At 36.6% G+C, this 24,292-nt stretch overlaps 1 protein-coding gene across 3 annotated transcripts in view; it reads right to left on the bottom strand.

Moving 5' to 3' along the window:
• Positions 1 to 24,292, bottom strand: part of NHSL1 (NHS like 1) — a 272,510-nt gene that overhangs the window by 144,973 nt on the left and 103,245 nt on the right. For 2 of the 3 annotated variants that reach the window (XM_027850635.1, XM_027850636.1), the window contains exon 1: positions 10,801 to 11,197. The exons of the other annotated variant lie outside the window; for it this stretch is intronic. In XM_027850635.1, the coding sequence (XP_027706436.1) occupies positions 10,801 to 11,002 (202 nt within the window). In that variant the 5' untranslated portion in view covers positions 11,003 to 11,197. Of the gene's footprint in view, positions 1 to 10,800; positions 11,198 to 24,292 lie in introns of those variants that run through there. 3 annotated transcript variants of the gene reach the window in all.

Genomic DNA, 24,292 nt, shown 5'->3' with positions numbered 1-24,292 from the left:
CGATTTAATTCAACAAACACTTATTAAGTGCTTACTATTTTCAAAGCACAGAGCTGAGGATAAAAGTCAGAAACAAAACAGTCCTTGCTCTCAGGGTGCTTACATTTTACAGAAAACCACATGATCAAATAAAGAAATTAGTGGCCTAGTCACAAATGATTTTCTCTATATTGAATATATCATATTCAATGCCCTATATCATATCAGCAATATAAACAGGGTAAACAAAATATATAGGGTAACTTAATTCTGCTCCATAGACCTAAAGAGTGTAATGAAATTAAGATTTGTAATTTATTTGTTAAAATTATAGGCATCATGGCACAACAGATAGAAAGCCAGCCTTGGAATAAGGACCCACGTTCAGGTCCTGCTTTAGACACATGATGATCCTGCAACCCTAGATATGTCACAACAAGTTCGAACATAAACTCCTTGAAGGCAAAGACTGTATTGCTTCCTTGTATTTGTAATTCCAGGGCTCAGCACATTGCCTAGGACATAATAAGTACTTATTGAATGTTTCCCCTGTCTCCTCATCCCTTCCTCTCTCACAGAGAAGAAAAGTTAGTTTTCATTGAGGAATAGCTGAATAAATTGGGAAATTAAACAAAAATATCAATGTACTGAAAGAAATGACAAATGTAAAATATTCATAGAAACTTGAGAAAATCTATAGGAACTGATAGAGACCAAAGCAGAACCAAGGAAACAATTTTATGATAAAGACAATAAGGTAAAGGAAAACTACATCAAAGGACTTTAGAACTCAAAACAAGTGTTTAATCATGACCACAGAGGAGTGATGATGAAACATGTCCTACTTCTTGGCAAAGTCCCAAAACATGGAATGATGCATGCATTTTGGGGGATAAGATTTGCATTGCTTAAATATATTTTTTTGTTACAAGAGTGTACTATTGAGGAGGTGAGTCATTGGAAAAGTCTGGAAACACAGGAAAAAAGAGCACCATGTCAAGAAAAAGATAAACAAAAATCACAGAAAGTTAGAGAGGTAAAACTACAAAAGTAATGACTTAATCCTAAGAAAATAATTTTGATTAACACAGCTACAAATTTACTCTTCAGGGTAGAAATCAAAGTACTTTTTAAAGTACTCAAGTTTAAAACCCTCTATGTACTTTTCCATTGATGAGAATGACATGTAAATAAATATCAGGCAAAATGATTTCAGCAACCATGCCAAGTCAAGCAGCAGACATAACCACTCACCAAGGTCATTTCACAAGTTGTCTTTTGTATGTTCTGAAAAAGAACCCCACCTAATCAAAAGTTAAGCAAGACAGACCTGAGCTGGGGGTAGGAATTCCATCTTATCTCAAACCGTAATCCAACAAAACCACTTACTCAGCATCTACTCTAACTGAAGAGTTTCTAGTTACAAAGTTAACAAGAATCTTAGGGAAATGTGGTGATAATGAGAAATGATGGTCATACAACAAAATCTCAAGTTTTGTTTTCCATTTATATCTTACCTATCAAGATAAATATTGCATTTTCAAAGAATCACAGTGTTTTGAAGGCAATGCTGTACTTTTCCTCTCAGTCCTGTCCAGGAATGGCAATGGGACCTGTCATGGTTTAGAGGTAAAGTTAAAGGCTCTAGAGTGGTTCAAGACCAGAAATGTTCCTATTTAGAGGGCAGCCAGAAGTACCCACCTGGTCTTGCAAAGCCAAGAATCCTTCCTGGAAACCTCAGTAATAGAATACTGAACAGAGGAACAAGGTTGAGAAGGTAGGAGAAGTTTAAGATGGTATTAGGATCAATAGAGTCAGAGAAAACCCGAAGAAATGGCATCTGGTTTATTTTTCTCTGGCTAAAGATCCAGAATGTGACACCTTTGGCACAGTACTAGGCACATACTTCTTATTTTAATATTTCAAGGATCTATAATGTTACAGGTGTAGGTATACACTCCTGTGGGTACACTGCTCCCAGAAGCATCTAGATGGTGCTGTGGATAAAGTGCAGGGCTTAGAGTCACAAAGACCTCAGTTCAAATGTGGCCTTGGGCATTCAGTAACTGTGTGACCCTGGATAACTCATTTAAATGCTGTTTGCCTCAGTTTCCTCAACTGTAAAATGAGTGTAATAACAGCACCTACTTTGCAGGTTTGTTGTGAGGATAAAAGGAATATTTCTAAAGGGTTTAGCATAATGCCTCCTCTCCTTCCATCAAAACAGATTACAACCTCTCTCATGCCTTAGTATATTGTCTTGTTGAGTTTCTATGCCAAAAAAATTTAGCACTCTGCAGTCAACCTGGTAATGATCTACTCTAAATTTAGCTAGACTGGCCCTCAAACTATGGACATATAATCTATCACTGACCCCACAATTGGAGTCTTTCCAGCTTGATAGGACCTGCCAGACCATATGATCCTTTGGTATAACCTTCTAAGACCCAGCCTTACTTGGACAGCACAGTCAAAAAAAGAAGTAGGACTCTAGTGAGAGCATATAGTAGGGCCTCAAAAAGAAAAAAAAAAGCAGTTGGTTGAAAAATTGTATGACTCTTGTTAAGTAAAAATTTGGAGCAAACCAAAAGTCAAAGAGGCAATTATTGCAAACAGCTCCAGGCTCTCCAAATAGCAGCTTCAAACCAAAGTACATTCCTTATATATAAACATATGTAAGACACTACTGATTATACATGAGTCTTTTAAGCCCACATCCGCATAGGCAAATAGTGATCACTGTAAATGTTATCTTGAAACAGAAAGTCCAGGAATAGAAAAGACCATAGCAGTTAGTGAGCAAAACTGTGAGCCTATAAAGAGAGATAAAGTGGATACATTAGGTTCCAAGAATGCTTTTCTTCAGATGTCTGTAGAATTGCCTCAAGGACCTCTGTGCCTTAAACTGAACTATCATATTTTCCTGATTCTAGGCACTCCACAACTCATATCCATCCCACAGCACTACTTCCTTAAACATGGCTTTCATTATTAATTCATTATTAATTGAGCATCACAAGACACTGTGAAATATACAAGAGATACAATTAATAGACTCTACCTTGAGGGTAGATACAGTTTTATCAGAGACACTACACAAAAGTTATAATCCAAAGTAATATATTCATTCATTCATAAAACAAATACACTAAATTGAGCACTTAGTGTAAAAGCACCAACAAGTGATGCCAATTCTTCCATTATGTCAAAAACCTTCAATGACTCTATATTTCCTACTTCATCAAATCAAACCAGCTCCTACTTTCTGATGAATAATTAAGAACTGAACATACACTAGATGAACAATGAACAAGGTCCAAAATTGAACAGGAGAAGAGTACACTGGATTGCCTTTGAAAAATTGAACAGTTCTCTGAATGATTCCAAAAGCTGCCATTTAAAGTGAGAGCTAAGGACAAACATCTCATTTCTCACCTGGCTGCATTACTTTGGGATTTCTCTGACTCCTTTATCATGCTCCAGGAAACTCATCATTGTGAAAACTCCATCAACCTGCAAAACCAAATCAGCCTTTGTACTTATACCCCTTCACTACCCTCTACTCCTCTAGCTGGGGGTCGAACCATGAACTCCAAAATTTCTGTTTAAGGAGAGGGCTCAGGACAATTGTCTCCTTTCCAATTTAGCTATGCTACTCAGGATTTCTCTGACTTCTCCACCATGTCCCTTTTCCTTACTCTCCTCACCCCCAACCCTACTTTTCAGCTTCCTTTGCTGTGTTGCCTTCCCCCATTAGACTGCAAGTTCCTTGAAGGCTGGGACTGTTTGGCTTTTTTTTCATGTCTGTATTCCTAGCACTTGGTACAGTGCCTGGTACATAGTAGGCAGTTAATGAACTTCACTACTAACTACAAGCATCTGCCTGAAACAATGGACCAATTTTTTGACATCTATATTCTTCTGATGATGTTCTTTGCCTGAGTCATGGAATATCATAGTATCCTGGTAATGCTCAATGTCTTCAAATCACTTTTTTAAAGTTGTATTTTCTAGTGATTTTCCCTGAAATTATGGCTCTTTAAGGGGATGTAATGTTTAACTTGCTGCATACTTTTTCTCTATGCCTTACTTCTCCACTTGTGACATATATAGTCATTACTAACTAAATTATAGACCAAGATTCTGGGTTGTTTTTTTTATAACTACCCTACTGAAAAAGAATTGGGAGAATGTCTTCAAATACAGTTAGCTCTAAATTACTCAACTATTGATTATCCAATTTATAGACTACTCTTTTTACTTAATTCTTTCCTTCTCTTTCTCATTCTGGTCATTATACTTTTGCACTCTCTGTAGCTCAGGGGTATTTGTACCATAAGGCAGAAAAGCAAAATAAATGGTGAAACTCAAGTTGGTCAATTTTGGCATAACAGTATTATAGCCAAGTTTGGTTAAAAAAAAAAAAAAAAAGGAGTAGCTGCATAAGATTATGTGACCAGAAAATGAATTTCTGTTCCAAATAAGGTAGGATTTCAATTGTTATTATACCTATTTCTACCTTTTAAACCATTAACTAAAGAGTTGGTTATATGACAAAATATGATTTCTGTTTTCAGAAATCAGAGAAGCTATTATAATATAGCATATCTACTTTTTTCTATTTGACAAAAAATGATGAAAGCAAGTTTTGGAAATAATAATAGCTTACATTTACATACCACAATTAAAAGTTATTTTCATATATATTACTGCATTTGCTTCTAATGCAATTCTATTGCATTTGGTTCTGTAAAATAGGCAGGGTAACGATTATTATTCCTATTTCCAGATGAGAAATCTGAGGGTAAGAAGTGAAATGCCTTGCAAATGATTAGAAAAGAGCAAAACATAAAAGGCCTTTTTTTTGGTTTTGTTTTATTTTGTTTTTCCCTCAGGTATTGGAAGGTAAGGGAGAAATCTTCATAGGAAAATAGGGGTTATAGGACAATTGTTGATTTAAATATACTATCAATGTAAAAAATCATAGTTATTTCACACATACTACATGTTTGACTTTTCTTAATTTCCTATGTTACTGAGAAAATTGCTGAGAGACACTAACAATTTAATAATTTTTCATTATTAACAATTTAATAATTTATTAAGTGATAGAGAAGAGAAATGAACTAAGGTTTTCTGACCTTATTTTACACATTAATGCTGCTACTTTTTCATGGGTTTCTTTTACACTATACTCCTGCAATAATTAATATAGTCCTGGTTACAAAGAATTGATCCATAAAATATCCACTTAATTGAATGTTAAGGGCCAGAAGAATATTACAAAATAAATCAAGATCATAGGATCATAGAGGTAGAGCTGGAAAGGATTTTACATCACCTAGTTTAACCCCCTCATTTTATAGATAAGGAAATCAGGACCCAGAACATTTAAGCAGCTTCTGGGATCACACAGAGAGTAAGGGGTCAAGCCAAGAATTTGAATCTCCTTCTTCCCATTCCAAATTCAGCCCTCTTTCTTCTGTTCCAATTCCAAGTCCTGCCCTCCTTCTCCTATTTCATGTTGCCTAAGAAAAAGTTAGTTGAAGGCATAAAGCCTGTGATTTGCAAAACATTCTTGTCTATACCTCTCAGTTGATACAATTGTATGCTGACTTTTATTATTTATTTTTTCCTTTTTGGTCTTATCTTCTTACAAATGTAATCTATTTGAGGACAAGAACTGAACAACATACGGACAGTTCACAATTTAAGAGTTTAGAACTCATTTACATTGGAAAATGCTGTAAAATATTGATAGTTACCAAAGACATATTGCAACAATCTGAATTATGGCAATAATAGTAACAGCTTAGTTCTTTCCTTTGGGAACAGAAGACCATGTGATGTAAGAGGGAAGATCATGTGATGTAAAATACACAGCAGAATCTTAAATTCCCTACAAATTTACCTGCAAACTATAGAGATGCATGCTGCTATAAACTATCATTTATTATAATTTTCCTACTGCTTTCTTATATCTACATCAGGGACTTCCTCAATGCATCCATAGAATATTCTCATTTAAATTTGTAGAGATGGGCATTTAGTTCAGTAAACATTAACACATTTGCAGTCGATCTTTTTAATAGTAAGACATTTTCTCCAAAATCTTTGGACTCCTATTTCAAACACCTTGGCAACTGATTCCTCAACATCCTCTAAATCGTGTCATCTCCAGCCCAAACTTCCTCTGTATATGCTAAGCCTTATCCCAGTTACTTTTCTGATCTTGTTTTCCTTAAGATTATTTCCACTTCCTAATGCAGCACACTGGGAACCATGATGTTAGATTCCAAGTGTGGTGGCTCTCCTATCACTGATGGATAAAAGAATTTGTTATAGATATATTGCTAGATCTTTTCTAGTGAATTTATAATCTGAAGAGTTTCATGCAATGTAACTAAGTAAACAGTGAATTTAGGCCATAACAGGGTGGATTTAGGAGTGAGGAGGTAGTGATTATGGAAGGAAAACAAAACACTAAGGAAACAGCTGGCTTTGTGAGTGTGCTCTTGCCCCACGATGCTCAACTCCTAAAACTCTTTACTTTCTACAGTTTATTACTTCCTCTATTTCTGAACTCAAAATCCTCTGAAAACCCTAAGTTTTTCCACAATGTATAGGGGTTAGGGAGTAGTGAGCTTTTTTATGTAAGGGAAGTTTATAAGTACAGTGTTGATAGACTGTACTTCTGTAAACTAATGGAATGTTCTGCACATAATGGGCACGCAATGGATTATTTGTTGAATGTAGGAAAGAAGAAAAGAATGAAGGAACAAATAAACAGTCTCAGTCCAGATTCTCCAGCTCTACATAAAAAGCTTCACATTGTCTCACCTACTACATTATGAATTCCACTTCCTTCACAGACACCTTATAAAACATTGCACGGTACACTGAACCTCATACTGAAAAGAGACACTGATGCACGTCCTTGATTTTTATTGCTAATGCAGTTGTAACATAATGTGCTATCACACGGGAACATATCAGTTTAAGAATCTGATGGTTGATAGTTACTGCTATGAAATTCATTTTTTTTCTCTTCTATCACAGCATAACAAATGACAGTAGAGGAAAGCCTAGAGACTTGGGGTGGTGTAGTGACTAACACAGTTAACATTAGTAGTTAAATGTTAAGTGAGTATATGTCATTTGTATCTTCTGCTTAAACTCACTTTCATGGACCTAAGAATCAATAAAACTGAACAAATATGAGTTATAAGGGCAAGAACTTACAAAAAGTGTTCCACTAGAAGTTATCTCTGGGCAGCTAGGTGGCACAGTGAATAGAGTTCCAGGCCTGGAGTCAGGAAGACTCATCTTCTTGAGTTCAAATCTGGCTTTAGACACTTACTAGCTATGTGACCCTAGGCAAGTCACTTAACCCTGTTTGCCGCAACTTCCTCATCTGTTGAATGAGCTAGAGAAGGAAATGGTAAACCACTCCAGTATCTTTGCCAAGAAAACCCCAAATGGGGTCACAGAGCTGGACCCTACTAAAACAACTCAGCAACAACAAAGAGATTATCTCAAATCCAATCTGAAACACATGATTACCACCCTTTCCCTCTCTAGTAAAGATGAGAAAAGCATTAAATAACAATATTTTACATTTTTATAGAATTTTAAAGTTTACAGATTTCTTTCTTTAAAACAACTCTATGAGATGGTTAAATGAAAGTATTATTATTCCCATTTGACAGGAGATTAAACTGAGACTCAAAGAGTCTCAGTGATTTGTTCAATTAAGTGGCTAAGCAAATCTTCTATCTCAAGGCTGGTGTTCTTCCTGTCCTCATTAGAAGGCCATGAGGAAATTAATTTTATTGTAGAAGTATATTTTTGTTATAAAGAGATAGAATTTCATTATAAATCAAAATTTCAAAACAAGAACATCGATTTAGTGTCAGATGACTTGGGTTTACATTTTGCCTGTCACTACCTGTGACCGCAGGCAAGTCACTTAACCTCTCTGGGACTCAGTTTCCTCTTCTGTAAAATGAGGTGATGGTCTAAATGGCCTCTTCAAGTCCCCTCCAAGTCTAAATCTACAAGCACTCTGTAAAGCTCTGAGTGTCATATAAGTGATAATTGATAAAGAATCTCTTTTTATTTCCCTTAAATTTATTGCATTCATAGAACACAAGGCAAATATACCAGTCACACTATTACCATACGTGAGTAGCAGGGAGAACTATGAATTGGGGTTTGGCAACAAACCTGGAGCTGCAACAGTCTCTGGGTAAAGGGGAAAAGGCCAAGAGTCTTGGAAGAAGGACCCCCTTTCTCCCTTCCCCTCCCCCACCTGCCTTCAGTGCACTAGAAGCCTCAGTGGAGAAGACAGCACATAAGGTAGTGAATGATGTACACCAAGAAAACTACAAAGCTGGGTTTTTTTCTTGTCAGTTTCAGGATCTAGAGTAAGTCAAACAAAAGTGAACAAATGTAAATTAAGGGGTAAGTCTGTGTATGAGCATCAGAAGGGTCACCAGGAGAGAAAAGAGAAGGAAACTATGTTCCTTTTGGATGGTACTACTTCAACAACTTCCTGCTTGCAGCCCCCAAACTCTACAGGCCTATGGCATATTATTAGCCCTGGCTTGTATCAGTCAATCAATAAACATTAATTAAGCAAATAGAATGTGCCAGGCATTATGCTCATTGTTGGGGATACAAGGAAAGGCAAACGACAGTCCTTACTCTCAAGGAGCTCACAATTGCCTTCATTTGGTGCTGATTCCACTATGCCCCATTTGCAATTTTTCTTCATTTTCTTTATTTTATGAAAGCACGAGCAAATGTCAGAATCACAGTCCTCCAAATGAACACAGTTACAAGACCTTTCACAGAGACAGTAAATCAAAGCTGGGAGCAGAACTTTTTACATAGGAACTTTTAATATGGGAATGGATACACTGAGTTTTGTTCTTAGAGTGACCTTTTCAGGAAAACCTATTTCATAATCAAGGAATGCTTGCACCTCATAATGCCTAAAAGTTTCCAGAAGCCACATAAATGTAAATACTGTAATAACAACTCTTTTTATTCTTCATTCACTAACTATACTCCTTAGCAGAAGAGATAAAGGATGCAATCTTTTGTACAGTGATGTTCAACTACACAAACAAGTCCTCCCCTTTCCTGGGCTCTTTACAATGACTTTGTTATGTTTTATAAGTCAAGTGTGCAGTATTTGTTTGATTCCAAATGAAATGAACACATACCAGTCTGGCAGAACCTCTTTCTCCCTGGACACATAATAAAACTCTTACAAAAAATTCTAAAATGTGATTTTAAATAATTTTTATCATTAACTCAATAGCTACTTAAAAAAAAAGACTGATAGCAACTTTCTGGAGGGAAAAATATTCAGAACTTTGCCAGTTACATCCTTTTGCTTCCACATCACTGCTGCATACACCCATTTAACATTTTTGCTACAGAGGTTACAACCCAACCATTACTGAAACCACTGTGGTTTATTCCTAAATTGGAAAAAGCAAAAATTCACATCCTGGCTCTTGTCAGGAAAGAAAAATGCAAATGTTATTCCATTGTCTGTCCTTTATTATAAAGCACTTTGGAATTAGGATTTTAATTTTAAGCTCTCATCTATTAACCACAGCTAACTGGACAAGTGTGAAACAAAACTGACAACTTTAGAGGACGCAGTTATTCCCTCATGTGTGTTATTAAATATTAAGACCACAGTTTAACTGAAAATGAACTAATAGTTTAATACCTGTTCAGTCTCACTGAGAGGTTAAATTTAAGAAGCTCTTCCTGTTCCCATCCTCCAAGCCCCAATGACACATACATATAGAAATGAATGAAGCAAAGTTTGTTTCCTCACATTTATTCATTTTGTGTCTCCAAGATAATGAGAGAACAGGTTACTGAAAGGTCCTGACAAGGGAGAAAGCCATCATGAAAAGAATGCGATAAGCAAGGAACACAGTCATGCGGAATGCCTGAACTAGGCTCCTTTGTCAGTGTGACACAGTGCTCCCAGACCGTGCAGAGACTTAAACAGAAAGGAGAGACCATTTTAGAACTTAGGCATTCAGTCCCTACCAAAAAGTCTTTAACCACAGTTGAGTGAAATCCTACAAATTCTAAACTAAAAAAGGGGGGGAGGAATGTTTTTTAACATCAGATTATGTTCCACATTTCCAGTTAGAAGATTACAATTTTTCTACACATTAAGGGAGATAGCATATGGTCTAATCCAGGAAAAAGAGCACAAGAATGGTACCAGGAAAAGAATTTTATTTCAATCCCTTGATTCCAGTCTCCTACTGACTGAAGAGACCTGAGGCCAAGTCCCTTTACCACTATGCAGCTAATTTTCCCCAATTCAAGATACTATCACCTGTTTAATTTGTATCAGGAAGGACTGTAATAAGAACTGATGAGATTGTATACAACTTACTGGATATCTCCTTATAAGGAAGACGCCATAATTGTACAAGGTAAGATATGACTGCCGTGAATTCTCACAATGCATTATTCCAGGAAAAAGCTTTACTTTCTAATGCCCATCCTTATAAGACTCAAATAAAATTGTGGTTATACTGTGCTATTTAATATTTCACAAATGTAGATTTGGTGGGGAAAGCCAAAGATGAAAGGGGAGGGACAATTTTTTTTCTTAGGACAACAAGAGGTCAAGCTTGTTAGGAGAAAATTATTTCTATAAGTGTAAGGAAATGCCATTGAAAACCATCTCAAGAGATACATGACACAGATTATGAAGTCAAATTATTGTCATAAACAAAAGAACTCTAAATAACAAATCCAAAATAAAGTGGTCACCTTTTCTGTGCTGAGTTCTGTAGATCCAATTTTCATCATCATCTTCTACCTGCTGTCCACATATTGAGAGCTCTCCATCACTGCGAAACAACCTCTTTGTCTGCCTGGACAAGGAGGAGAAATTTATCCAGCTCACAGCACGTGAGAGAGAACCTGAGTTTGGCTTGCGTCTGAACGAACCTGAAGCGCACTCCTTTTTCATCTTCTTTTACATTACCGTACACAAAAATCAGCCTAAACAAAAAGCTCTCTTACAAAAAGTTGCTCCTGTTCCTTCAACAAAGTACTCTCCTCACCTTCCCACTACTTAAGCAACATTCAGTGCAAAATCCAAAAGGGTTGTTACTTCTGGCCATTCCTTTAAAAGAATGAGAGGAGAGAATGGGAGGCAGAGTCTGAAAGGGGTATCCAGGAAAGGGACTACAGAGCAACAATGTGTTTGAACTAGTCACACTTCTTTGGTACTTGGTCACTAAGTTGATATAATCTTCCCAAGTCCTTTTCCTCAGGGATGTTTCGTCCACAGCCAAATATAACAGAAGAAAAGAAAAACAATCAAAATGAAGCAGGATCTTGGTTTCAGAAAAACTTGTTACGACTTTGTGCAGTATAAAAGCGAAGCACACCCATTTGTTCCTTGTGCACCTAGCCTCCAAGACTGTAATCTTACTCCTCTCCCAGGCATCTTTCTCCCACAGGGACTGAAATCCAGCCTGCTGTTGCATAAGGAAGTAACTCCTCCTTGCCCTGGGGAATAAAGACTCAGTTTTAATTTAGGGTCCCAGTTTTCCCGATCTCCAAAGGCAATACCCCCACCCAAACAGGTTACTGGAGAAAAATCAAAGTGCTCCGTTCCTTCACACCGATACAACTCAATCACCAACCCTCCCACTTGTCCTCTCTTCTTTTCCTCCTTTCTCTCTATGAAAAGCTGGGGATCTACAGAAGGACTCCACAAACAATAAAACAGGCTGCGTGGCTATTGCTTGGATTACAGAGTAAGCACTAGAGTGAAATACGATAGGCTCTCGCACGTACTAAAGGCACCGCATTGGAGGTTGAAATCTCCGCCTTTCCACAGCCAGTATCTTGTAGACAGAGCAAACTTCCGAACTTCTCTCAGGGGGATGGGGAAAATGCAAATGTCTCTGGAAACTACTAATTCTAAACAAGCAAATAAGAAATGAATGGATTTATAATCAGACTTCAGGGAATATTTTAGATATGCAGGATTTTTAGATGTAATTTTAATGATTTCTATCAGAGAATTATGGGTTGCTGATTTTTATACACGAATATAGCATGGATGTGTGACTCCTTTAGCTGTCATAGCATCACCTGAATGAATAAATCCAAGTGGCTGTATTTCTAACTAGGCTAATATACCTATTAGACCACTTATGGCAGTGTGGAGGCAAAGGTACTATCCTGGCCCGTCTGGCTAATACTCCCTGCCACTAGCAGACAAGATGCAAAAAGAGAGCATAGACCATCAACTTTCTCCCAACCCTTATGAGAAATAAGGCAGTGGTACTTAGAAGCTGGGGTTAGCTCTCCACCTGTTCCCGCCTCCAGCCACCCAGAGTTCTAAATAGTCACACTAAGCCAGAATTAGTGTGTATGTTAGCAACCCAGAACTACATCCTCCAGTTCTATCATTCATCCCAGTCACGCAGTACTGGGGCAACATTTGTAAAAGCAGAACTGACTCATAGCAGCAATAAATCCATGGTCAACATATGATCATTATTAGGAAGAAATATGACATTATCTTGGGGGAGGGGGAGGGGAGGGACAGGAAGAAAATTTGGAACTCAAAATGTTGTGGAATTGAATGTTGGAAAATAAAAATTAATTAATCTAAAAAAAAAGAAGAGATATGAGAATATACCTCTCTCTTATTTGCAGACTTGGGGGACAATGGAAGTAAAACACACATATAGGATTGAATTTATGTGTTGACTAGTTTTGCTAAGTACTTTTTCCCCTCTCTTTTTAATCTTGGTTACAAGGGATGGCTCTCTGTGTGGGGGAGGTGATAGATATATTAGGCAATGAAGGTGATGCAAAAAAAAAATCAATAAAAATTTTAAAAAGTAAAAAAGAGGATCATGGCCTGCATGTCCTTTATGCTATCAGAGCCAATGGCACTTTTCCCAGGTCAACGCCCCCTTTATATATTGAGCTTTTGTGTAGTAATGTAGATTGCTGTCAGGGGAACACTAAAAAGCAGTAAAGAGCTCAGTTTTACTTGCTTTCTTTGCACATTACTAATGAAACCAGAAAAGTAAAATGAAAGTAACTGTGAAAGAAAAATGTAGGTGAAAATAGAGCTGGGGGAGTAATGTTCCAAGAATAGGCCTCTTCATCATATACCTACTCCGGTTCCATGAGGTTTTAAGCAAAAACTCTTCAGCCTACCTAGAAAATGAATGTTGGAAAGTCCATCAATTAAGTATTCACACTGAACAAGACTTCAAGAGACTGACTGCTAGCTGGAAAATGATTTTAAGAAAAAAAATCACAGAACAGCTTCATTTTAGTATTTTTAAGCAACAAAATGTCCTGGGTCATAGAATCACAAGCTCATAGAAACTCAGAAGTGGGAGGAACATTAGAAATCAAGACCCTTCTGCAGAAGGTCTTGAAAAATTTTGTATATACAGCCCCTTTGGCAGTCTGGTGAAACCTATGGACCCATTTCTCAGAATATTGTTTTTAAATGCATAAAATAAAATACATAGGATTACAAAAGAAACCAGTTATATTGGGGAAAATATATAATTTTTTCTACCCAAGTTCATTGATCCCCTGAAATCTATCAATGGAGGTGGAAGGGAGATATGTTAAGAACCCTTGACCTAATGTAACCTCCACATTTTATAGGCACAGAGAAGGAAATGATTTGCCTAGGGTCACATAGTGAATATCAGGAAAGAGAACCCAAGTGTCCTGAATCTTACTTAGGAAACCAGAACTCTTTCTAAGAATAACTAAAATGGTAGAATTGCATACAAAAGGTACTTTTTTTTTAGGAATATCTTTGATAACTAGTAACACTAATATATAAATATGTAAAAATATTGTCTTTTATTATTGTTTAATAATATTTGGGTATTTGTTTAATAATACCCACTTTCAGTAGACTTTGTTTTTCCACTTGTGATTGATTTGTACTGTTCTATCCAAATTCTTTTACAACTGTCTAACATCTACTAAGAAGGGAGCTGCTGGGAGTTGGGGGTATAGTGTGTAGTGGTAGAACAGAGCAGAGCCAGCTGACCCATGTGATAATTAAAGGATGACCTGGGACCCTGTTAATAAGTGTACATTATATGCTGGACTTTAAAAACTATGCTTCTATTTCCCAAGAAATTAGAGTTCATTAGTACCATAGAACCAATTCTTCATTTTTCAATTATTAATTATCCAGGGTATATGTTATAAATCAATGGAAACAAAAGGTGAAACTTTAATTTTTGCTACAAGTTAGCGGTTAGACAAACTAGCCTTAATTTCCATTTATGTGGAAAATCAACAGTTGTATGCCTTAAAATGCACTTCAATTTTCAACTAAAATCAACAAACATTTTACTAAGTGCTTACTATGTTATAAGGTACCGGGGATATGGGGGGGGGAGGGGAGAATGAAATAATTTCTACACCACAGGAGGCAAGCAAAGCTGCCATTCTAGCAGCAAGGAGGTATTAATCATCCCTTTGTTTGGCAGTTGAATTAAAACATTGACCTTGTAATTTTTTAATAAGTCAATTCTTTCAGAGTAACAGTGAGAGAATATTCTAAAATATTCTAGCAAGGTGATTCAGTGGACAGAGCCTTAGGCCCGGCATTAGAAAGAGTCATCTTCTTGAACTCAAATCTGGCCTCAGACATAGCCCTGGCAAGTCACTTAACCCTGTTTGCCTCAGTTTCCTCATCTGTAAAATGAGATGGAGAAGGAAATGGCAAACCACTCCAGAGTCTTTGCCAAGAATATCCCAAATGGGGTCACAAAGAGTCAGACATGACCGAAAGCAACTGAACAATATTCTAAAATTAAGGACCCTTCACTAAAGTACAGAGTCTTTAAGACCCTCTGCAATTTGACTCCAATCGACCTTTCCAGCTTTCTCATACACTTCTCACCCTCAAGTATAGAGTCAGTCAAACTAAACTAGTTATCATCTCAAACACATATTTCTTATTTTTTTGTCCCCATTCTTACCCCAGTAACTCTGCCCCCTTCCTTGTTCCTGTATCTTTAACCCAGCCTCTAAGACAAATTTAAAATTATATTTTCTTCCTGATCTCTAGAGCCAGAAAGGCTTTTGCCTCCCTATGAATGCAAATATCACTATACCTTACTTGTACAGTGATAATATTCTGTTTTATTCTGTAGTTATTTGTGTGCATGTGGTTTTTCTTGATAGAATAAAACAGTTCTTGAGGACAGCAGCCTTATCTTTTCTTTTAGCAGTTTCCAAGTGCCTAGCAGAGTGATTTAATCATAATAATAATTATAAATTATGATTATACAATAATTATAATTTATGACTATCAAATAATTACAAATATTATAATTATATATTTATTAAATTAATGCATGGTGAAGGAACTAAAAACAGAAAAGAAATTGAAATGTTGGTTATATGTCATATATATACATACACACCTATATACCTGTGTGTGCATACCAGTATGTGTGTGTGTGTGTGTGTGTAATCAGTGTCTTAGCACTAAAAGGAGATAATAAACTTCAGTGTGTACACACATATATTAAGCACTTATAAATGATAGGCCACTCTTATCTGGGACCAACAAAAACTTCAAGAGCCATTAAGAACTACTGAAAAGTCAACATACCTGAAAGGAGCTCATCATGAGTAAAATGGATGCGCCTGCCTTCCAATAACCCCAGTAAAGAAAATAATAGCACTTGATATCGAATTTAAGAAATCTACTTTGATAAATTGGAAAAGTGAAATACAGGACTACTTGAACAAAGGTTTGTTTAGCCAACTTATCTAAAGTTAGTGGCAATAATCTTAATGGCTCTGAATTGTCCTATTAATAAAGCAAGGTTCATAGAGCTTTTATCTAGGTAGCTAATGTCAGAAGATTATAGAATCTCTGACTAGCCCAACCCATACCTGAACAAGAATCCCTCCTACAGCATATATGACAAGTGGTCATTCAGCTTTTGCTTTGAAGACCTCCATTGTCACAAACCCGCCACCAGCAGAGAGAATCCATTCCAATGTGGGAATAGCAATAATTATTAGGAAATTTTCCCTTAAGTCAATACTAAATTTGCTCCTTTACAATTTTGAAACATTGCTCCCAGTTCTTCCCTCTGTGGACAAACAGGTTAAGTCTAATCCCACTTTCATATGATAGCCTTTCAAATAATTAAAAGACAGAAAGCATTAGATCTCTTCTCAAGTAGACTTTTGAGCAATTTTACAGCACCTTCAATCAATTCTGGGACTTTTCATCATCCAAATTACCCTTTTCTCAAGGATCCCCAATTTAATCAATGTCCTTTTGTCAAAGGTAGTCCCTACAAGTGAATACAAAGTGGTCTAAGGCAGACCATTATGAGATCATCATCTCCCTAGTGCTAGACACTATGCCTATCACTCCAAGTTTAAGTTAGCTTTTTTTTAGCTGCCATATCACTCTTGACTCATATAGAGTTTGCAAATTTACAGAAACTTTAGGCCCAACTTCAGGGAAACTGCTATCTAGCCATACTTTGCCCCATATACTGGATCTGATTTTTCTAATTCAAGTACAATAATTTATATTTATCCCTATTAAATTTCATTTTTAAACATTTATTCCAAAATTCTAGTCTATCAAGATCATTTTGCATGCTGAGTCAGTCTTTCCTAGCCTTGTGTTATCATAAATTCCATAAACATGCCATCTATGTCTTTATCCAAGTCATTGAGAAAAATGTTAACCAGCATGGGGCCCAGCAGAGATCATCACTAGGACACTCTACCAGGGACCTCCTTTCAAGCTGATATTAAACCATTAATGGTCATTCTTTGGGTCTGGGCCAGTCAGCCAGTTTCATTCAAACTCATCTGACTATCATCCAGCCCACAAGAAGAATAGATTTGCTAAAAGTTTGGACAAGATTTTCTCTACAGCATCACCCAATCTACTAGTCTAGTGACCCTGTCAAAAAATGAAATAAAGTTAGTCTGATGTGACTTCATCCCAATGAAGCCACCCTAACTCTTTATGATCATGCTTCTTTTCTAGATGTTTATCAACTATGCCTTGCTTAAAATTAGGGTAATATTTGCCCTTCTTCAATCCTGCAGTTACATTTGCCATTCTCCATACCTTTCCACAGGACCACGAGTCTGACCCCCTCATTTTACAGATGAGGAAACTGAGGAACAAAGAGGTTAAATGATTTGCCCAGGATCATACAGCTAGTAAGTATCTGAGGCAGTATCTGAATTCAGATCTTCCTGACTCCTAATCCAGATCCCCATCCACAGCTTGCTCTTTCAAAGATCAGTGATGGTAACTCAGCCATGATGCTCATCAATTCTTTTAGTACGCTAGTTTATCTGGACCTGAAGACAAATACCAAAGTGCTGCTCTATTAGTATCGGCATACTTATCTTGAGTGCCAACTCCCTATTATCATTCCCTTCCAACTTACAGATATTTTCCTTGGTAGAAAAAACAGAAGCAAATTCTATCCTCAACTAATCACATTATTATCGGGCAAAGAAATGTTCCAGAATAAGTTATATTCCATATAACTGAAGCTAATTCCTTCAAACAGTTCTTATGAAAACTTTTCCTAACATATATTGTATATTTTGTTTTCCTTCTCAGGTCAAGAATATTGAACATTTTCTTGATGACAGAATCATAACAAACAACTATTAATATGTTGGTGTTATTGTTCAGTCTCTTTTAGTCAAGTCTGACTCTTCATTACCCCATTTGGGGTTTTCTTGGCAAAGATAATGGAATGGTTTGCCGTTTTCTTCTCCAGTTCATGTTACAGATGAGGAAAAGGAGGTCAGAAGGGTTAAGTAACTTGCTGAGGGTCACAAAGCTAGTAAGTGTCTGAGGCCAGATTTGAATTCAGGAAGCTACGTCTTCCTGATTCAGAGCCCAGGATCTATCCACAGTATCACATAGCTGTCCAACTATTACTATTATTATTATTGTATGCTAATAGAGTTCTAAGCTAACTTTTTAGTTTTTCTGTCTCCTCCTTGATGTGGCTGTTGTCTATTAATTGTAAGATTCTGCATCTACTCTCCTTTTCATTCATCCACTAATTTGCTGTTCCTAATCCACTATGGTCTGGGAAAACAAGTAACCAATCTTGCTTTTTTTAAAAATAGGGCATAAAATAAAAGCCAATAAGACTGTGCATAAGGGACTACAGAGTAAATAATTCATTTATATAGCACTTGACCATTTGTAATGTGCCTTACTCACAAGCCTGTTAGATAGCTAACTACCACTGTCTTCCTTTTTCAGAAGAAGAAAAAGAGCCTCAGAGAGGTTAAGTCACTTCTCCATGGTCCTATTCCTATAAGTGTTTGAAGTAGGATTCTGACACGTCTCCTGACTCTAAGTCCTACCCTTTTTCCATCATATCACACCGAGCAAAATGTTACAAAGGCTTTAAGACAATGATTCGAGATGTTCTTTGATCTTTTGCCCTGTCACTTGGGCTTGGGAGCACGAGGAGGTGGGATGCTTGAAGACTGAACTCAAGATACATGAGGCTCATGTACTTTATAAAGTTTGCTACCTGATTATTTTTAAGGCTCTTGGCAGAGAGGATTATGTTTCCACTGACAAGAGGATAATGGAAAATTACCTTAGATGGCAGTGGGAAGCAATCAGCCAAGAGAAGAGACTGAGGTCAAGGACCAGCAGTTCCTCGGATCTCCAGGTCCACAAACAAACACAGTAACCCTCAATTTACTCCTTTTTCTTGTCCCTACTCAGGCAAATTTGGAAGGGCAAACTGAATTGAGAAGTATAAAGTTAGATATGTAAAAAAATGTAAGATGCATAGAGACAGAGAAAAAAGGGGAAATAAGAGAGAAAATTCTCATCCTATACTATGCCCCTGGGATTAGATAGGAAGCTGCTAGCTAAGCACTATATCAGATTACCAAATGAATCCAGGAAGCATAGAAAAGTGACCTTTGGCTCCTGGGACACAGTACAGTAGGTTCCCCAACTGTCATCTTCTGTAAATAATTTAAGAGGTAGATTTAAATGTAAATGCCCCTGTGAGGTAACATATACACACAAGAATAAGAAGCCTTTTACAAGGTCCAAAAGTAAACAGTTTTAAACCAGATATGACAAAAATTTAGAACCTGAGGCATGCATCTGTGCATGTACACACACACACACACACACACACACTCAAACCACAGAGATTTCAATTCCCTATAGTCTAAAGTTAAAAGAAAAATCCCACATAAGGAATGTCATCACTACAAGATGAAACAAAACCACAGAAAAGTTCCTATTCTCAGGTACTTTTCTTTTGAAATTTTAAGAAATTAAAGCATTTCCTTCTAGGCAAATATACTTTGGGTTAAGCATTTCAGAAAACCAGGGACTTTTCATTAACATTAGTGATTTTGTTCTTTTCTTTCATATAAAGATCAAATGGAAACAGTACTTTAAAGAATTACTATAAAACTCTTTCAATATTTTCATGTCTGGAAAGTATTCTTGCACATAAATACTATCTTCCAAATTAGCTACATAATTGTCACAAGATAATTTGATACACAAGCAATATGGCAGTGTATTGTTGCTTTCAATCTCCAGAGGCTAAACATATTGTAAAGGTGAAAACAGCTAATCTCCCATGTTAAAAACTGATACTAGCAGAAAGATCAAGCTCTCCTTGCCAGATAATTTGGTAAGTAATGGTTTGATAGAAATGCTAACTTTGTTTCAACTTCTCCAAAATAAGTCCCCATTCTCCAGGTAAGGTACCTGCATGAAAAGGACTTTGGCATGACCAACTGTACCTCCATGCATTTGTATAAACCATTCATAAGGCATAGAATATACACATTCTCTCCTCTCAACCTATCAAAATCTTCTTTGAAGGCTCCAGTTAGGTGTCATCTTTTGCCTGAACTACCCAGATTAAAGCGATTTATCCCTCCTCAAATCATCCAAAACTAGGAAAACAAGGACAATATAGGTACCACTACATTCAAGTCAATATACACATTTTTTGGATGGGATTGACGAATGGGAAATAATGGATATTATAGATAAATATACAATTGTTTACAATCTTTTATTTTGTTGATTAGTTTGAGCTTATATGCTCATTTTCTTTTTTATGCAAATAACAATAATAATGATGATGATGATAGATAGCATTTCTATAGTGCTTTATAAATAATCTCACTAGTTCATATATTTGAATATCTATACTTGAGAATTGAAGTAAAAAAAATTTATACTTTAAAGAATCTTTACTCAAGTTCTTTAAATATTTCCTTTGCCCACATCAAACTCTACCTCTTACTGGACTAATCTGCGTACACGTTAGCAGTGTATTATTTTTCATCTTTCGTTATATAATAATACATAATAATGGACTTAGTGTCAAAAGATTCAAATCCCTGCTCCACTACGTACAACAGTGTGTCTTCTGGGCCAAGTAATTTAATCTAAGCCTCAATTTTCCCATATGTAAAATGAGGACAATACTTATATTACCTAACCTCACAGTGTTGTGAGGCTCAGATGAAATAACATTTACAAGTGTTTATATAGTTTATATGATATATATTATATTTCATATATACATATTATAAAGTGCTTGTATTATTGCATTATAAAGATGCTAGTTTCTTTGCCTTCCCTGAAATTACCTTCCACTCACTCTACATATATTTTATGTTTTGTATAGAGCTAACACTAGGATCTCAAAGACTACATGCTGTGGCAAAGCTCAGAAAACTGGAAAGATCTGACTAGGGCCTTAGCCTATATGTCTGCCATCCAAAGTCCAGCACAACTAAATCCGGAGAGGTTTATCACCAGAAGGCTGGCCATTAGATGACAATTTTTCTTCTGACTGAATCATTATTGAAGATAATTTACTAAGACACAGAAAAGTTTCATAGGTGGAAGGAGTGCCTAAATTTGTGACAATATGTATGTACTCTTGAAATTTAATGATAAATTTTTTTAAACAGACAAAATTTGAACATTATATACAGAACTGATGATTCCATTTGGACAGAAATAAAAGCACCAAAATTTTAGAACCTAGGTGGTGATTATTCAGCTTGAAGGAAAAAAGGACTACTTACTGGTAAGTGTCAAAGTTTTGCCAGTTTGGAGCTATATCTTCACTTTCCTTGACATATTTTATTTGGCAGCTACACTGCACAATAGAAAGTGTTGGACCTGAATCCAATTTCTGCTTTAGATACCTACTAGTCATGTGATGCTGGGCAAGTCAGCTAACTGATCTCTGTCACAGGTTCTTCATATGTAAATTGTGGACAAAAATAGAATTTATGTCACAGGATTATGATGACAAGGATCAAATAAGATAACATGTAAAATATTACATGGAATTACTATTGCTGTTATTATTATTGTTGTTTTTAATTATAATTGTTGTTTCTCCATCTACCTAAAGTCTAATTTCAAAGTCTGGTCAGACATCAAAGATGCCAAGGTCATCCACAGCATCCTGAGCCATCAACAGGCATCTTTGACTTTTGTCTTGCCACTGGACTCCCGTGACTCTGGAAGAGACAGTGAGGCTAATAACTTTGAGTATCTCTGCTTCACTTAAATCCAATTTGCATGAGAATCAAAAGAATTTCTAATCACCTCTCAAATAACAAAAGATTTCTATTGCTCTGTTCAAACAGCAGTGTAGCTCAAATGGAAAAGCATCCTGTACACAGTGTAGATGATGTCTGTAGCCAGCAGAGTTTGTTTTGAGAGAAAGTATTTGTCCTGTGCCCATAAGAGTGACCACTGTTGCAAATGCTCCTTCCTTGTGGAGGTTCTAGCCAAAAGAGCTTTGCCCTGTCTGCATCTGATGGACTCTGAAAAGGCAGGTTCTCTTTAGTTCCTTAGACAAGATCTAAACAACAGGTTGATAATGTATATATGAGTCTCAGCATAAACAGTAGTTTTGGATTGTTGATTGCAATGACTCCTGGCATATCTTAATTTTAATGCTTACTGATGTAATTAAGTAGAGAGGATATAAAGTCATTTGATGACACAGTTCCCTGCCTCCTATTGACAAGTCTCTATAAAGCCTGGCACTCATATTCAATTATATCCTCCACACATTTCAACTCAGCAGATAGCCCCCAATGCAGAAAGAGTAGGAGAAAAATAAACACAGTAAATTTGCAGGGATTCATCTTGGGCTAATTCACATCATGTAGAAGGGAGAAAGTGAGAACTCTATCAGTCAAATGTTCATGGCTCATTTTTTTGTTTGAAATGTAAAATTCCTGGACCTTCAGATACACTCAAAAGGCAAATATAACCTAAATACTTGAATTAGATTGTTAGTCTACACTGCTCAAGTGCTGACTGAAGTGATTGTTCAATGGTATTTCTGAGAAACAGCCAGACAGCCACACAAAGGATGCTAAACTGAATCATATCGTTGGGTAGATTGTTAAATTATTTGCAGGATGTCTGCAATTGTGCTGATGTATGAGCATTAGAAGTAGCATGGTATAGTTGATTCAGAAGATATCTGACTTTGAATTCAGGCTCTGACACTTACTTGTGTGGCCCTGGAAAGGATATTTCCTCTCTTTAAGCTTCAGTAATGGCACCATTGGTCTCATAAGTTGTGAGGATTAATCAAAATATGAAGTGTCTCATAACTCTTAAACCCTATACAAATGTCAGAGAATATAGACATCTATAATTTGTTAGGTCTAAGAATGGGGATATGCTGATTAATGAAGGATCAGCATATGGACCATAGATGGATTACCAACTTTCAAAGAATTAGAATATAGTAAAATACAATTGACATTAGAATCATACAGGTGTTTTTCCTTTGATTATTGAGAAGGCACTTAAGATCCTGTATATCATAAGGTTCCAGAAGGGACAATAATTACAGGGAAACACTGCTAACAGATTCCTTAGTTGCTGAATCTAAAGTAACATAGCTACCAAGAATGTGCAAAATATGTATTGAAATGATTTTTTTCTGGGCCCAGATCTAACTATTTCATTCTACTATTCAAGCTCCAGTGGCTTCCTATAGGCTCTAAGGTCAAATATAAACTCCACTGTCAGGCCCTTCACAATCTAGCCCCCAAACTGCCCTGAATTCACATTACTCCCATTTAAGCATACTCTAGTCCAGGTCTTCTTAAACTTTTTCTACTCGAGACCCCTCATCAGCACTTCTTAAACTGTGGGTCGTAACCAATAGTTTAAGAAGTGCTGGACTACTCAAGCCAAACTGGCCTCCATACTTTTCTTATACAATACTCCGTTTCATCCCTGTGCCTTTGCACTGGCTATTTCCTGTGCCTGGAACACAGTCCCTTCCTCATCCCTGCCTTGTAGAATCTCTAGTTTCCTCAAGGTTCACCTTGAGTACCACCTACTACATGAAGCCTTTCCTTATCCCCTTTTCCTCACAAATTTTTGTATAATATAACTAGAGATTTCCAAGTAGCCTCAGGTAAATTGTAAGCTCCTCAACAACAGAGGCCATTTAACATTTGTATCTGTATCTGAAACACAACGGCTAACACATACTAGGCACTTAATAAATGCTTGTTGACTGATCTTATGATAAGAGGAATCATGGTCCATTAGAGCTGGGCACTGAAAGATTAGTTAAGAATTCAGTTAAATCTCAGTGTCAAAGGGTAAAGGAGCAGGAAGAGAGAACAGTATGATTGAAAGTAGTCACTCTGAAATGTAGGACATGGTCAGAAAATAAACATAGTCTAGCCTGGCTGTTTAATAGGATATATGAAGGAAGACAGTAGGAGATACAATCATAATTGGATCAGATTAGAACCTGATCCAGGAAGGCCTTGAACACTAGGCCAAGGAGTGTGAAATGGGAGGCAGCATAGTACCAGGCAGTTTGGCTTTTAACACCTTTCATAACCTTTTAAACTGTCTTGCACCTTACTCTGCTCCACGTGTGCTACTATCTAGTGACCCTTGTTTCTTTGCTATTCGACTATCCCTCTACTTTGAGGATTTTCAGTACTTGTCACACAACCTGACCATGGTCATACAGCTATGTGTACCAGAGTCAAGCCTTGAATTCCAAAGACATTTCTCTATCTACTATGCCATGAAACTGTCTCTCAAACACATAGTTGATACTTATAAATGTTTGCTGGACTGAATGACCTGTGAACGATTGTGTGAGCCAACTATCAGACAATGTATTAACTTTTTCAAGACCCCATTAATTTTTAATTG

This window comes from Vombatus ursinus, unplaced genomic scaffold (assembly GCF_900497805.2).
Source record: "Vombatus ursinus unplaced genomic scaffold, bare-nosed wombat genome assembly UNPS02009132.1, whole genome shotgun sequence".
Taxonomy (NCBI): Eukaryota; Metazoa; Chordata; class Mammalia; order Diprotodontia; family Vombatidae; genus Vombatus; species Vombatus ursinus.
This window is presented reverse-complemented; position numbering and strand designations above follow the sequence as displayed.